Below are 13587 nucleotides of genomic sequence, written 5' to 3'. Positions count from 1 at the left end.
TCCAACCTCCTGCTAAAGCAGGTTCCCTAGAGAGGTTACATAGCAGGGTATCACCTTCCCCTAGCCATAAACTCCTGCTGTTTACCATGCTGTACTCTGGCTCTAGACCTGACATAAGCTGTTTTAAGTACAGGGTATTTTGCTGGGCTTGAGTTTAATCAGATCAGGAATGAGTCTGACATATGTCACAGCTAGTACACTGAAAGAACTATTCCTCTATTACAGATGGGGCCTAGGAAGATTAGCTGGCTAATTCAGCTGGTTAAAACAAATGCTCAGGCCATCTGAACGACACTCAGTTTTTCTCTACAACCATTTCTTGCTAGTTCCAACATCAAGCCACAGTCATGTAGCATGTTTCAATGGGCAGGTTTCCCCTTGGACAGGTGAGTGAACTGATAAAGTTGCACTCAGAGCACTGGGTAGATCTGCTCTACTGTTTGCATGGAAAAACACATTACCTGTACTTTCTTTCTCTTATCACCACATGCTCTCGCTTTTCTAGATAAAAGAGCAAATAGACTACTTAAATATACTCTTTCAATCATTATACACACAATCATCAAGATGATCAACAGGTAATTGCTTTCCAGGACCTTCAATGTGGCTAATTCTTATGCTGCAGTACTATTAGCTCTTAAAAGTTACACCTTTGCTTTGGTATTAAACCCTGAACAGTGATACTCAGAGTTCTTTTAAATGACAGTAGCAATCAGTGCAACTAAGATTTTTAAATCCTTCCTGAGCCTTTTTAAGCAAAAAAAAAATTGCAGAAATTAAATGCATTTTAAGTAAAAGTTAAGAGACTACTGAGATTTGCTTCAATTCTACTGAGATTTATTCAAGGACTGGACTACGTGACCATGGTTGAACTGGATGGTCTCAGCAGTTGTTTCTAACCTTGATGATACTCTGGCCCTCTGATTAAAATGACAGCATTACTGGACAGCGTGTCTATAGCTTTAAAACAGCTGAACAATTTTGAGAAGCATTGCTGTCGCCAACCCTACTGTATTTAGGGGATGTGGAACACCTCTCAGCCCCTGTAATGGCACCCGCCCCGTGCCCAACTCCCGCCAATATTCTCCCAGTGAGGGCGACAGTTCCCGGCATGCACCGCGGCACCAGGCGCATGCGCATTCCCTGCCGCTCGCTCAGCCGCTGTGCTTTGCATCAGCCCCATTTGCCACGGGACTGCGGGCGTCCCGACCGGAAACAGCCGTTGCCATGGCAACAGGGTCAACATCCCGAGTGCTCCCGGAAGCAATCAAGCCTGCCCGCGCCCAGGTGGAGCTTGTCCTCAGTGCCGTTGGCTGCGGCTGCGGCTGCAGAGGCTGCAAACTACCAGCTATAGTATCAGCCCCACACGGGTAACCTGCTAAAAAACAGCGTCCAGCCGTCCCGGTTAAACCCCCCCCGCCGAAACGATTGGCCGAGAGCGGCTCCGCCCAGCCAATCGACGGTGGCCACGCTCTGTCCGCAGGAAACCGCACATGGAAAGCCACGATTGGCGGAGAAGGCTCCAAGCCCCACCCTCCCGCGCTTTCGATTGGCTGCATGTTTGGCGTGGTGCGCTCCCATTGGCCACGCGCAAAGAGCCCCCCCCGCCCTCCGTCGGGGCCCATTGATAAAGCGGAGGGGGAGGGCCGCGGCCGTTCTAGCGGGCTCGGCGGCGAAGGGGGACGGCGGTTTGTTTCGGTGGCTCAGGGCAGGGCTCGTGGGGCCGTTCTCCTTTTATCGATAGCAGACCGCGGCGTCATGAAGTCAGCGTGGGTGCTGGCTCTGGCATGCACGCTTCTCCTGGCCGGTGAGTGCTATAGCCCTTCTGGAAGCGTCTAGAGGGGTGGTGGGGTGGGCTGGTCTCTCTCGCGGCACTAAACCCATCTCGCGCTGAGGGGGTGAAGGCCTCGAGAAGAAAGGTTGGGCTGTTAGGGCGTAGGAGAACCGGCGCTGCCCCCATAGTGGCGCTGTAGGCGGCTCAGGGGAGTGGGGGAGGGGAGTGCTGTTCACGGCTCATGCGCCGTCACCGGGGGCGAGGCTGCAGTCCGGTGGGGCTGCTGGCCCATCGAGGTCGGGGTGTTGATGCCGGCAGAACTTGAACCGGACTCGCTCTTCGTTCTGTTTAGCATCGGTGACCGCTGAGGAGGTGGATGCGGATGTGACCGTGGAAGAGGATCTGGGTAAAAGCAGAGAAGCGTCGAGAACTGATGATGAAGTTGTTCAGAGGTGAGTAACAGGGAGTCTGTGGAGATGCTTACAGCCTTAAGGCTTTATTCTGATTTTGGAAGATCACTTCTAGCATCAGTAATGCTTAAACCCCCAGAGGTTGGAGTGGACGGGTTGTAGCACCTTTCCAAAGAGATGCCTTGTCAGTTCTGAGAAATACAGTATGTGAGAGAAAAACTGTAGTTTCTTCTATTTAGTGGTGAGTTTGAGAGCTTGGTTTCTGAAACATTCTGTTTGATTTTGTCTAATTTCAGTAGTTGCATGGGAGTTGTATAAGCTGACAGAGGGCTGTTCTTAGGCATAACTGTAAGAGAGACCTGGGTTTGTTCAGCCTTGGAAAAAGAAGATTCAGAGGGGATCTGATCCATGTCTATAAATATCTAAGGAGCGGGAGGCAAAGGAGCAAGGTGGACTCTTCTCAGCAGTGTGTGGTGACAATGGGACAAGGGGAAATGGCCACAAATTGAGGCATAGGAAGTTCCACACAAACGTGCATGGGAACTTCTTCACAGTGCAGTGACGGAGCAGTGGCATAGCTGCACAGAGAGGTGGTGGAGTCTCTTTCTCTGGAGGTGTTCAAGGCCTGCCTGTGCAACCCTGGGCTAGGAGCTGCTTTGGCAGGGGGTTGGACTCGCTGATCTCTAAGGGTCCCTTCCAACCCTTACAATTCTGTGGTTCTGTGTTGAATGTAAGTGGTGTCAACTAAGTGCTTGTTGATAGAAGAGTTCTGTACCTGTGAATGACTTCAACTTCTGTGTAACATACCATGTGTTGAGAATTGCAGTCCTTATAACATACCTAAATTTCTTCAAAATAAAATAGTCCTCCTTTCATGCATGGTTTTTTTTCACGTCTTAGGTGGAGAGTGTGCAAGTGGGGATGAGCTTGCATTATGAATCTCTTTATGATGTTGTTGACACTCTGTTAGGGACTAAGGATTTTGTTGTTTTAGCTAGACTGCTATTACTGTTGCCAGGTCACAATGTTAATGATATGTAGGCAGGACTGACAGATTTATATTACTTTTACAGAGAGGAAGAAGCTATCCAGCTAGATGGCCTAAATGCATCCCAGATCAAAGAAATCAGAGAAAAATCTGAAAAGTTTGCCTTTCAAGCAGAAGTTAACAGAATGATGAAGCTTATTATCAACTCTTTATATAAAAACAAAGAGGTTAGTATGTTTTATCATGTTAGGACTGCTAGAACTGTTTGCATTTTTGAGTTTCTAGCAACTTCTTTCTATTTTAGATTTTCCTGAGAGAACTTATTTCAAATGCTTCAGATGCTTTGGATAAGATACGCTTAATATCCTTGACTGATGAGAATGCTCTTGCTGGTAATGAGGAACTCACTGTCAAAATCAAGGTATGAAATATTAATTATGTAACTTCTTATTGATTTTTCTTACCTGAAGAGCAGTGACAGGGATCTAAGAAGTTGGTGCATAGTTACTTTATTCAATTTAATATTTAACAGTACCATATCAGGACCCTGGCAATTAGCTTTATCAACTGCTGCTCTTGTTTTGATCTGAATAGCATGCCTGCTGGCAGATGTGTTTGAATAGCTACCACTCTTCACCCTTTTCCATGCTATTGTAATGTCTTAAGATTCAAAATGAAGTCAGGCTGCCTTTTTTTCTTTTTTAGTGTGATAAGGAGAAGAATATGCTTCATGTTACAGATACGGGTATTGGCATGACAAAAGAAGAATTGATTAAAAACCTGGGTACCATTGCGAAGTCTGGTACAAGTGAATTCTTAAACAAGATGACTGAAATGCAAGACGATAGCCAGTCAACATCTGAGTTAATTGGCCAGTTTGGTGTTGGCTTTTATTCTGCTTTCTTAGTAGCAGACAGAGTTATTGTCACATCAAAGCACAACAACGATACCCAACATATTTGGGAGTCAGATTCAAATGAGTTCTCTGTGATTGATGATCCAAGAGGAAACACTCTGGGACGTGGCACAACTATAACGTAAGTATTAAGTTTTCTTGGATTTCAAGAAGTATTTTTAACTGGAATAAATGGATGACTTCAGTACTGTGACATGTTCAGTTCTTGGATTGTAGCTTTGTTTTCCAGTTGAATAGAAAGATCTAAACTTCATGCAAAAGATGCAATTCATCATTCTATCTGATAGAATGGAGAAAGCAATGGACATCTGAATGGCTGATTGCTGGTAGGCAGTTCCAGACAGTTGCAGTTGCCAGCAGGTTTAATTTCTCAGTGAAGTTGTGGTCCTTAGCATGGCTGTAGAGTTTTCTCTTGAAAACTGATTGCTGTTCATAAGTAATCAGACTGATCAATGCAAGTTTCAGGTTAGGTGTGGTTTGAAAGCCGTGTATTTTCCTTCATTTTTGTGAGCATGTAGATCTGTTTCATCTGGGCCTTCTAGAGCTCCATCATGAAATCATTTTCAAGATGCTTTCACAGTGCCATTTGTTGGCAGGAAAAAGTTCATCTTGGTGCACTGGTTCTAGATGAAGTCAGTGAGAGTAATCAAGGTCCATATGAGCATTAAAAAATTTCTCTTTTGATTGAAGTAGTTAGAGACTTTATTTTTAAGAGATAGCTGAGCACTGAGTAGTTCAGTTACAGCTGCATAAATTTCAATCAGAATAGCTGCAACAGTGGAAGGATGCTTTTCCTTCTGTATAACTAATCGAAAATACTCGTTCAGCATTTTAACTTCTGTTTTTCTTCAGCCTTGTCTTGAAGGAAGAAGCATCTGATTATCTTGAGTTGGATACTGTTAAAAATCTAGTCAAGAAATACTCACAGTTCATAAACTTCCCCATATATGTGTGGAGCAGCAAGGTAAGTCTATTTAACGAAGCACTGTATGCTATGAGCTGTGTATCATAGCCTTCAAGGCCCTGATCTTTCAAGAAGAGCAGAATCATGCTATAGAATGTGTAATGGTCTAGTTCCTGATTCATCTTTCTTTGAATATTGTAAATTCAGTAGGAAGAAAGAAGTGACCAATGTTTTACTAGCTATTTGCCATCCTAGGGTTAACACACTGCTAAAATCACAAACTTCAAAGGAACTTGGATTTGTTATGCTTCAGAGTGCTACCAAAGAAGCAACACTGCACAGTGTACTACAAAAGATGTTTCTTCCACCAGCTTTGTTTAGTAGCTGGAAGCTTGTTAAACCTTCAGGCAGGGCCATGGTTAGGTGTCCTTCTAATCATAGGACAGCCTTGTAAACGTTTTTTAGGATGTTTTCTTGGTGTGGTGCTAACCTGAAATCACACTCAAGGTCTTGAAAGTTGAGAACAGTGACTTCCCAGTGTACTGCAGGATAGCATGCAAATAATAAAAGCCTGCTGACTATTGACAAGTGCTTGTAGGAGGTCAGTGCTGAAAGATGAAATATTTGAGAGAATACTAGACAATTCCTGGTAGGAAACTAAACATTTCTCACTTCAATCGTCTCTTCAGACAGAGACTGTTGAGGAACCTGTTGAAGAGGAGGAGGCAAAGGAGGAGAAAGAAGAAACAGATGATGATGAAGCTGCGGTTGAAGAAGAAGAGGATGAAAAGAAACCAAAAACTAAGAAGGTAAGGTTTCTAAGATAAGAGGTTTTGTGACCAACAGAGGAGGGAGTAAGAGGAAAATGGTAAATTAGACTTTTGTGAAAATAGGTAGGTGAGAGTGGCAACAGGCTTGTGAGGCAGTAGTCCTGGAATTAACTCTAAGTACTTGGGAGTTCATGCAGTGAATTGTGAAAAGTGAGAGGTGGACTTAACTAATTTGAAAATATATCCTACTAGGAAGCTTTTCTGTCATTTTGACGTGAGCAGGAGTCACAGTACTAGAGTGCAAAATGTGCATAGAGTGCAGTGAAGTGTGGGTTTAATTTGTTTCTTTGCACTCAGACTAATGCATGCATTTGAATGGGAATCCCCAGTTCATTGCCTAGATAAACAAGTATTTTTCTTTGCTATTGTGATTTCAGCTTTAGTGGATTTTCTTTAATTGACTTAAATATCCATGCTTAGTTCAGTTTTTACTGTGATGTTTACTTATCTAGGTTGAAAAGACTGTCTGGGATTGGGAGCTCATGAATGACATAAAACCAATCTGGCAGAGACCATCTAAAGAAGTTGAAGAGGATGAATATAAAGCTTTTTACAAAACCTTTTCCAAGGTAAGCTTAAAGCCTTGTTGAGGTTGTTCTGAAGGAGAGGATTACTGCTGGAGGAGGATGGAGTGATAATGCTGATCCTGACAGAGGTCTTTGGGGAAGGTGGTGGTATTCCAACTTGTGTGGTGCTTAGTGATGTATTTAAGTATTGACAAATGATTTTTGTCTTAAGTTTGTGGGAGTAGTGGTGTCTGTTTTACACAGTAAAAGAGAAGATGCATTGTCTTAACATGTAAATACAGTGTTACATTAGTTAAGAACTACATTGTGATGTCTTGGTCACAGAGCTATTGTTATCTCTGGTTGGCTTTTAAAAAAAAAAAAGCAACTCAGTTGAACTGTGAATTGTATTCACGAAGTACAGCTAGCTGTGCAGCAACACATGATGTGTAATGCATGGAAGAGTATTGATTTTTCCAGTGCTTGGCCAACATAGATTTTAAAAAAAAAAACCTCTTTACAGGAGCATGATGATCCAATGGCTTACATCCATTTTACTGCTGAAGGAGAAGTAACTTTCAAATCAATCTTGTTTGTTCCTAATTCTGCTCCACGTGGCTTGTTTGATGAGTATGGATCCAAAAAAAGTGATTTCATTAAGGTAAGACAAGCAAATGCTTATAGCTACAATTAGCAGTTGAAAGTGAAGAAAGTAATAATTGCTTTTTTCTTCTGTAATTCAGCTGTATGTTAGAAGAGTGTTCATCACTGATGACTTCCATGACATGATGCCCAAATATCTTAACTTTGTTAAAGGTGTTGTAAGTATTAAACCTTATTTGCATTTGTGTTTTTTTTATGCAGAGTGTGCTAGCAATACTTAACAATTTTTTCTTTCTTTTAGGTGGATTCTGATGATCTTCCTTTGAATGTATCTCGTGAAACACTTCAGCAGCATAAGTTATTAAAGGTAAGATAGATGGTCTTAAATCTTCCTTTTTTAATAAGGGACCAATTTAATATGAATAAATAGGTGACTAGAAAGGTTTAGGAGACAAATAGCTTGATTAGTTTTGGTTTTAGTACTTTTAAGTTCACACTCCTTACTGTATAGGAAGCCCAAGCTTTGCTCACACTAGTTCTGTTTAGTTCTAATTTGGAAGCAGTGTCTTGAATCCATTCTTTGTAGGGAGGCTGAATTGAGGGTTCTTATTGCTATAACTTGACACTATTGCTTTCCCTAGGTGATCAGAAAGAAGCTTGTTCGTAAAACTCTTGATATGATCAAGAAAATTGCAGAAGAAAAATACAATGACACATTCTGGAAAGAGTTTGGTACTAATGTGAAACTTGGAGTTATTGAGGATCACTCCAATCGTACACGACTGGCTAAACTTCTTCGCTTCCAGTCTTCTCACCATGAAAGTAACCTTACAAGCCTTGACCAGTATGTGGAAAGAATGAAAGAGAAACAAGACAAAATCTATTTCATGGCGGGTGCCAGCAGGAAGGAGGTATGGGAAAAGGAAGGGAGAGTTACAGCTTCTTGTTTTCTAAGAATATTAAATGGAGTGGGCTTTCTGTATTTGCTATGTATATGGCTATTCCATGCTTATATTACTAGTGCTGCTCACTTTTCCATGTATTGAAGTTCACTAAATAGCTGTACAGTTTCCAGTAGCTGCTGGTATCCACACTGTTAAACTGACATCTTAATCTGTTCTCGTGTTAGGCTGAGTCTTCCCCATTTGTCGAACGCCTTCTGAAAAAGGGCTATGAAGTGATCTACCTGACTGAACCTGTAGATGAATACTGCATTCAGGCTCTGCCAGAGTTTGATGGCAAGAGGTTTCAGAATGTAGCAAAGGAAGGAGTTAAGTTTGAGGAAAGTGAAAAGTCCAAGGAAAGTCGAGAAGCCTTGGAAAAGGAGTTTGAGCCGCTCTTGAACTGGATGAAAGACAAAGCTCTGAAGGATAAGGTACAAATGTTGTTACGTGTGTTACTTGCTTCTAAATTTACAGATGGGAATTTGTAAAGTACAGCACCTTTCAAATTCTTGGGATGTAGAGCTGACAGTAACGTTTCTGTTCCCTGGGTTAACAAATGCTTAAGTTTTTTGCTTTATAGGAGTGGTTCTGTGAATTAATACCAGACATATTTTCTGCAGATTGAAAAAGCTGTGCTGTCTCAACGCTTAACACAGTCTCCATGTGCACTTGTGGCTAGTCAGTACGGATGGTCTGGTAACATGGAAAGAATCATGAAGGCTCAAGCTTACCAAACTGGAAAGGACATATCTACAAAGTAAGCTTTGTCTGTGTACCACCAGATGTGAAATGTAGTTGATGGCCTTCCTTGTTTGGTGGGGTCACACCACGCTTCTGTCTGGTTCAGATGATCCTCCATGATTTTAGGGTCGCTTACAGATAGGTTACAACTTCTGGCAATCATTGTTTCAAAACCTGGTATGTGAAACTGCTTAGTGTGAGCAAGGCTCATCCATGGTATTTGCATCTCTCATTTGATTGAGAGCTTATGTCACGATGAACTTAGCTCTGTGCCAATGTTTAGCTAATAACAGGGGGGATGAACTTGTTAGTGTGCTTGTCATTAGCATATATGGATTTAAGGGTATATTCACATCACTAAGTTTTGAAATCTGTTCTTTCCAGTTACTATGCTAGCCAGAAGAAGACATTTGAAATAAATCCCAGACACCCACTGATCAAAGACATGCTGAGGCGAGTCAAGGTAAACAAATAACAGTAGTGAAACATTGCCTGCATAGCTGTGTATGGCTTAATTATCAACTGTGTTTGTGATTTCTTTTTGATGCTTCCACATTAGGAAAATGAAGATGACAAAACAGTTTCAGATCTTGCAGTGGTGTTGTTTGAGACTGCAACTTTGAGGTCAGGATATATGTTACCAGACACAAAGGAATATGGAGACAGAATAGAAAGGATGCTTCGTTTGAGTCTAAATATTGACCTGGATGCAAAGGTTAGTTGCTTACAACTTGCAGATGATAATGGACTTAAATAAAATCTGTCTAGTTTCCTATGCTAACGTGGGCTCAGGAGCCCAGTTGAAGTTCCTGCCTGTGGAAATGAGTCTGCTTCACATTTGTGTTGTTTTTGTAGTTGTTCAGGGTTCTGCTTTTCCATTTTGCTTTTCAAGTGCTTCCCCCCTGTCTTTACGTGGTGATTTTATGGGAGCAAATTAGAGACCAAACACGTGTGCTCATTTTACTGATAGAAATTCAAAAGTTGGTATAGGTCTTTCCATAATGCTGTGCAGGAACATATATGCTGAGTGTCTTGCCAGAGAAAATGTTAATATATCAGTGCTGAAGAGAACCTGGTTTATCCTTCAAGTAGTGTGGGGTATATGTTACAAACTGGCAGTAGTTACATAGCCTATATTTAGCTAGGCTGCAACTAGTAAATGTTCTATGCAAATAAGGCTTTGAATACTAAGTAAAATGTTCGTGACCCCTTCTCCAGGTGGAGGAGGAACCTGAAGAGCCTGAAGATGCAGCTGAGGAGGAAGAGCAAGATGAAGAAGAGGTGGATGCTGATGAAGATAGTGAAACGCAGAAGGTAGGATCTAAAGTGTGACTCGTTTATTTAATACTCATGTACAATTGTATCTAGTAAATGGTTTCTTCATTTGACCTTCTGTAATCACAGCTGCTAATGTTGGGTTCTCCAAACTTTTCTTGAAAAATTGCAGCACAAAGGACTTCTTATTTTTCACAACATAATCTAATAAAATGCAAGTATGTTCAATATTTGGAGCAAGTGAGGGGGAAGATAGTAGCAGATCTCTTCCTGCTATCTCTTGTTTCTACAACTTGTAGGCAATAATGTCAGTAACAGGTCAGTGCGTGGTCTGAAATTCTTCAGTACAGACTTAAAGAACAGTACTGACTTTTGGTTATGTCTGTAGTTCTAATATCTTGACAAGCTGACCTTTCCAGTATTAGTTCCTCAGTGACATGAATTTTCAAGTCACTATGGAGTCCCTATTCTATCTGCTGGCTGAAGTTGCTTTTCAAAGAGTCCTCAACTTTGTCTTGTGACCAGCATAAATCCAAAGCTGTTAGAGATATTCAGCTACTACTAGTTGTCTAAGAATGCATTTGAAGAACTATGCTTATTGTAGCTGTTGCATTGGTTTTGATGCTGTTAAACTGCACTTTCAGTTAAACATGCAGTGACAGTAATAAGGGAATTAATATAGGATTAGGACTACATTGTTCTATTAGTACTGTCTTTGCCTGGTGATTCTTTGATTCTGTATATTCTGCTTATTGGATGAGGTTACTTGCATGCTACACAAAGATTTCTGACTGTTGATTGAAAGTAGTTGGACTAGTCAGTGCTGTAGTCAAGTAGAATGTAGCTACTAACTGTACTAACTGAACCTGAAAAGTAGTTTAGAAATAGTGAAGGTAAGTGGTCAGCTAGATCTGCTGCTAACACCTGAGCAAACTGGAAAAGTAGCTTTTTTTTCCCCACTTTAAATAGCCAAGTTCAGCCATTTGAATGCAGATTACACCAAACTGAGTGGTGCAGGTAATACATTGGAGGGAGGGAAAGCCATCCAGAGGCATCTGGACAGGCTGGAGAAGTGGACCCATGTGAAACCTAATGAGGTTCAACGAGGCCAAATGCAAGGTGCTGCCCTTGGGCTGGGACAATCACAGATATTTATACAGACTGGGGGAAGAACTCCTGGAGAGCAGCCCAGGAGTATCAACAGGGGTTGATAGTGATAGGACAAGAGGGGATGGTTTTAAACTCGAATGGGAGATATGGGTTAGATGTTAGGAGGAAGTTTTTCACTCGGAGGCTGATGATGCACTGGAACAGGCTGTACAGAGAGGCTGTGGATGCCCCATCCCTGGAGGCATTCAAGGCAAGGCTGGATGTGGCTCAGGGCAGCCTGCTATAGTAGTTGGTGACCCTGCCCACAACAGGGGGGTTGAAACTAGAGCATCTTTGAAGTCCTTTTCAACCCAGGCTGTTCAGTGGTTCTGTGATTTTTTTATTAACAGAAATGTGCTTTCACACTCAAAATCGATAATATGTTAGTGCTTTGAAAAGTGTCAGCAGTGCAGTTAATCTGAGACAGCTCTTGTAACTGTTGGCACTTGGAAAAAGCAGTGTTCTGATTCTTCTTTTTGTCTTCATAGGAATCAACAGATGTAAAAGATGAACTGTAAACTGCACTTGCCTACTGTCCTGCACTGGGAGGTCAAGAGAGGATGTGAATTAGCTTTTGGTTTGTTTTCCACTGTAAAAGGTTGAGGGATGGTATGGGGTTTAAGGGCAAAGGAGATTTTTTTTTAAGTTGACTTTTCTAAGAAAAAAAAACATTCCTCACGAATGTAAATTTGTATTATTTAACTGACTTGGTGTAAAATCTTGTCATGTAATAAATAAAATGTTCCCAAACACCAAAACCTCTAAATTTTATGTAAGTCCATCTTCCACAGTACCACAAAGAATGAAAGGGATGGTCTGAGCGTTCAGGTCCTTTATACAATCATTTGCTTTCCTCATGCCTTTCCACACTGGCACAGCCACACTTCTGATTGCTGTGCATTCAGTCAGTGTATGCTGAAGGCAGGGTTTTGCATTAAGCCTCTCATACTGTTGAGTCCAAGTATCTGAGAGCTGTGTGGAAGAAAGTTGTATAGAATAAATATTTACCTTGCGTAACTGCTGGTGGCGTGTTTAAAAATAGTATTGGAACTGAAGCTTAGCTTGTGTGGAAAAGGAACTTGATAAACCAAGTGCTGCCTGTAGCAGGCTTTTCAAAACACATTTAAAATACTAATACTGGATTGTGAGACTTGATTGCACTTTACAGCATAGGCAGTGGAAGCTTTCACAGCTGAGTAAAGGTAATTCCCCTTAAAGGTCTTAAGAACAACTGGATGTGTCTGGGAGGTCACACTATATTCCACTGTAGTAACCCTGCTGTTAACTCAAGTAGATTTCTTTACAGCTATGGTGGGCCTACACTACCTTTTTTTTTTTTAATGTTGAAGTTCTTTGCAGTTAGTTGTTAACTGTTGTTCTACCATTCTGACAAACCACTGTAAGTACTTAATCTAATGCAAGCTAAATCTGTTAACACCATATGAAATACTGTGAAACATAGACAGTTTGAGCTGGGGTCACCACTTTGTTACATAAATTGTACTAGCTTTATGTGACTAGCTTTATGTGGTTAGATAAGCACTACATTGTCTCACTAGTGCCTCTAATTTGAAACAAACCTTCACAGAGTTGGTGCATGGTGTTTACATGGACTTTATTAGCCTTGCTCTGTAAAAGTACTTCAGAGTAGTCTAAAGAGAATTAATTCTCAAGTAGAGCTGTTAACTAGGCATGTGAGAGAGTAAAATTTGAGTCTTGAAATTTAAGTCAAGTTTCTAATTAGGTGAAGCTACTAAACAAGCTGAAGAGGTTGCTTTTGATCTTTGCATTTACTTTGAGATTTGTGTTGCCAAAGCACTCTGTTTCCATATAGTAAGTACAAATGCCATATGCTACTGAGGTGTTACTGTTAGGGCTTATTCAGAGGCATGGACTTGTAAGTATGCTGCTTGATGCTGATACAGGAGCTTAATTTATTGAGTGGAAGGAGTGCTTTGGCTTGTTTTTGGTTTTGGTTTTGTTTTTTTTTTGCTCACAGCAGTAGTGTCTTACAGGAGGCTGAATGGCCCAGTTCCAGGGTGCCATTCCAGCAGGTAACAGTATCAACTGTAGTAGTCCTTTAGGCAGTATTTTATTCTTAAGGCATAGTCCTCTTAGTATGTCACAGTGCAACTTCATTTGTGCTTTGTAACAGTCAGCTGCTTCTGAGGTTTTGATTTACTGCTTCCTAAAAATATCTGCGTGCATCTGGAACATGACAGCTTAAAATATGAATTCAAACAAAAAGCCATTATGTGTAAGAAACATGTGTCTGTGTTTGACCAGCCTGAGTAGCAACTGTGGCTCAGGCTACTGTATGTCTGTTACTGCAGCTCAAAGATCTAACAAATGTTACTAGAAGCATAGGATTGTTTTGCTGCTTCAACTTGTTAATTCCTTGTAGACTTTAAACAAACTTTGCTCTGTTCTGTGGCTGAAGTTCTCATTGCGTTTGTTGGTTCTAGGATGCCCTGATTGCATTTCAGAAATAATAAAGAGAGCACTTCATAGTCATGCTTTGTGCTTCTTCCTCAACTGAGGATATCA

At 41.3% G+C, this 13587-nt stretch overlaps 1 protein-coding gene across 1 annotated transcript; it reads left to right on the top strand.

The window, feature by feature from the left end:
- Positions 1-1530: 1530 nt before the first annotated feature.
- HSP90B1 (heat shock protein 90 beta family member 1) lies at positions 1531-11798 on the top strand. Its single transcript, XM_065743113.1, has 18 exons — positions 1531-1807; positions 2127-2226; positions 3258-3399; positions 3477-3593; positions 3878-4209; positions 4941-5052; positions 5682-5801; positions 6275-6391; positions 6852-6989; positions 7072-7149; positions 7233-7298; positions 7573-7842; positions 8061-8306; positions 8496-8632; positions 9001-9079; positions 9176-9331; positions 9835-9930; positions 11529-11798. The coding sequence occupies exons 1-18, from the start codon at positions 1558-1560 to the stop codon at positions 11556-11558; spliced, it is 2586 nt and encodes an 861-aa protein (XP_065599185.1). The 5' UTR covers positions 1531-1557; the 3' UTR covers positions 11559-11798.
- The last annotated feature ends 1789 nt before the right edge of the window (positions 11799-13587 follow it).

The sequence above is a fragment of the Cyrtonyx montezumae genome, unplaced genomic scaffold, assembly GCF_038088225.1.
Source record: "Cyrtonyx montezumae isolate F1298 unplaced genomic scaffold, pur_monq_1.0 scaffold_3, whole genome shotgun sequence".
Taxonomy (NCBI): Eukaryota; Metazoa; Chordata; class Aves; order Galliformes; family Odontophoridae; genus Cyrtonyx; species Cyrtonyx montezumae.
Note: the sequence above shows the minus strand (reverse complement) of the source record. Positions and strands in the feature narration are given on the sequence as shown.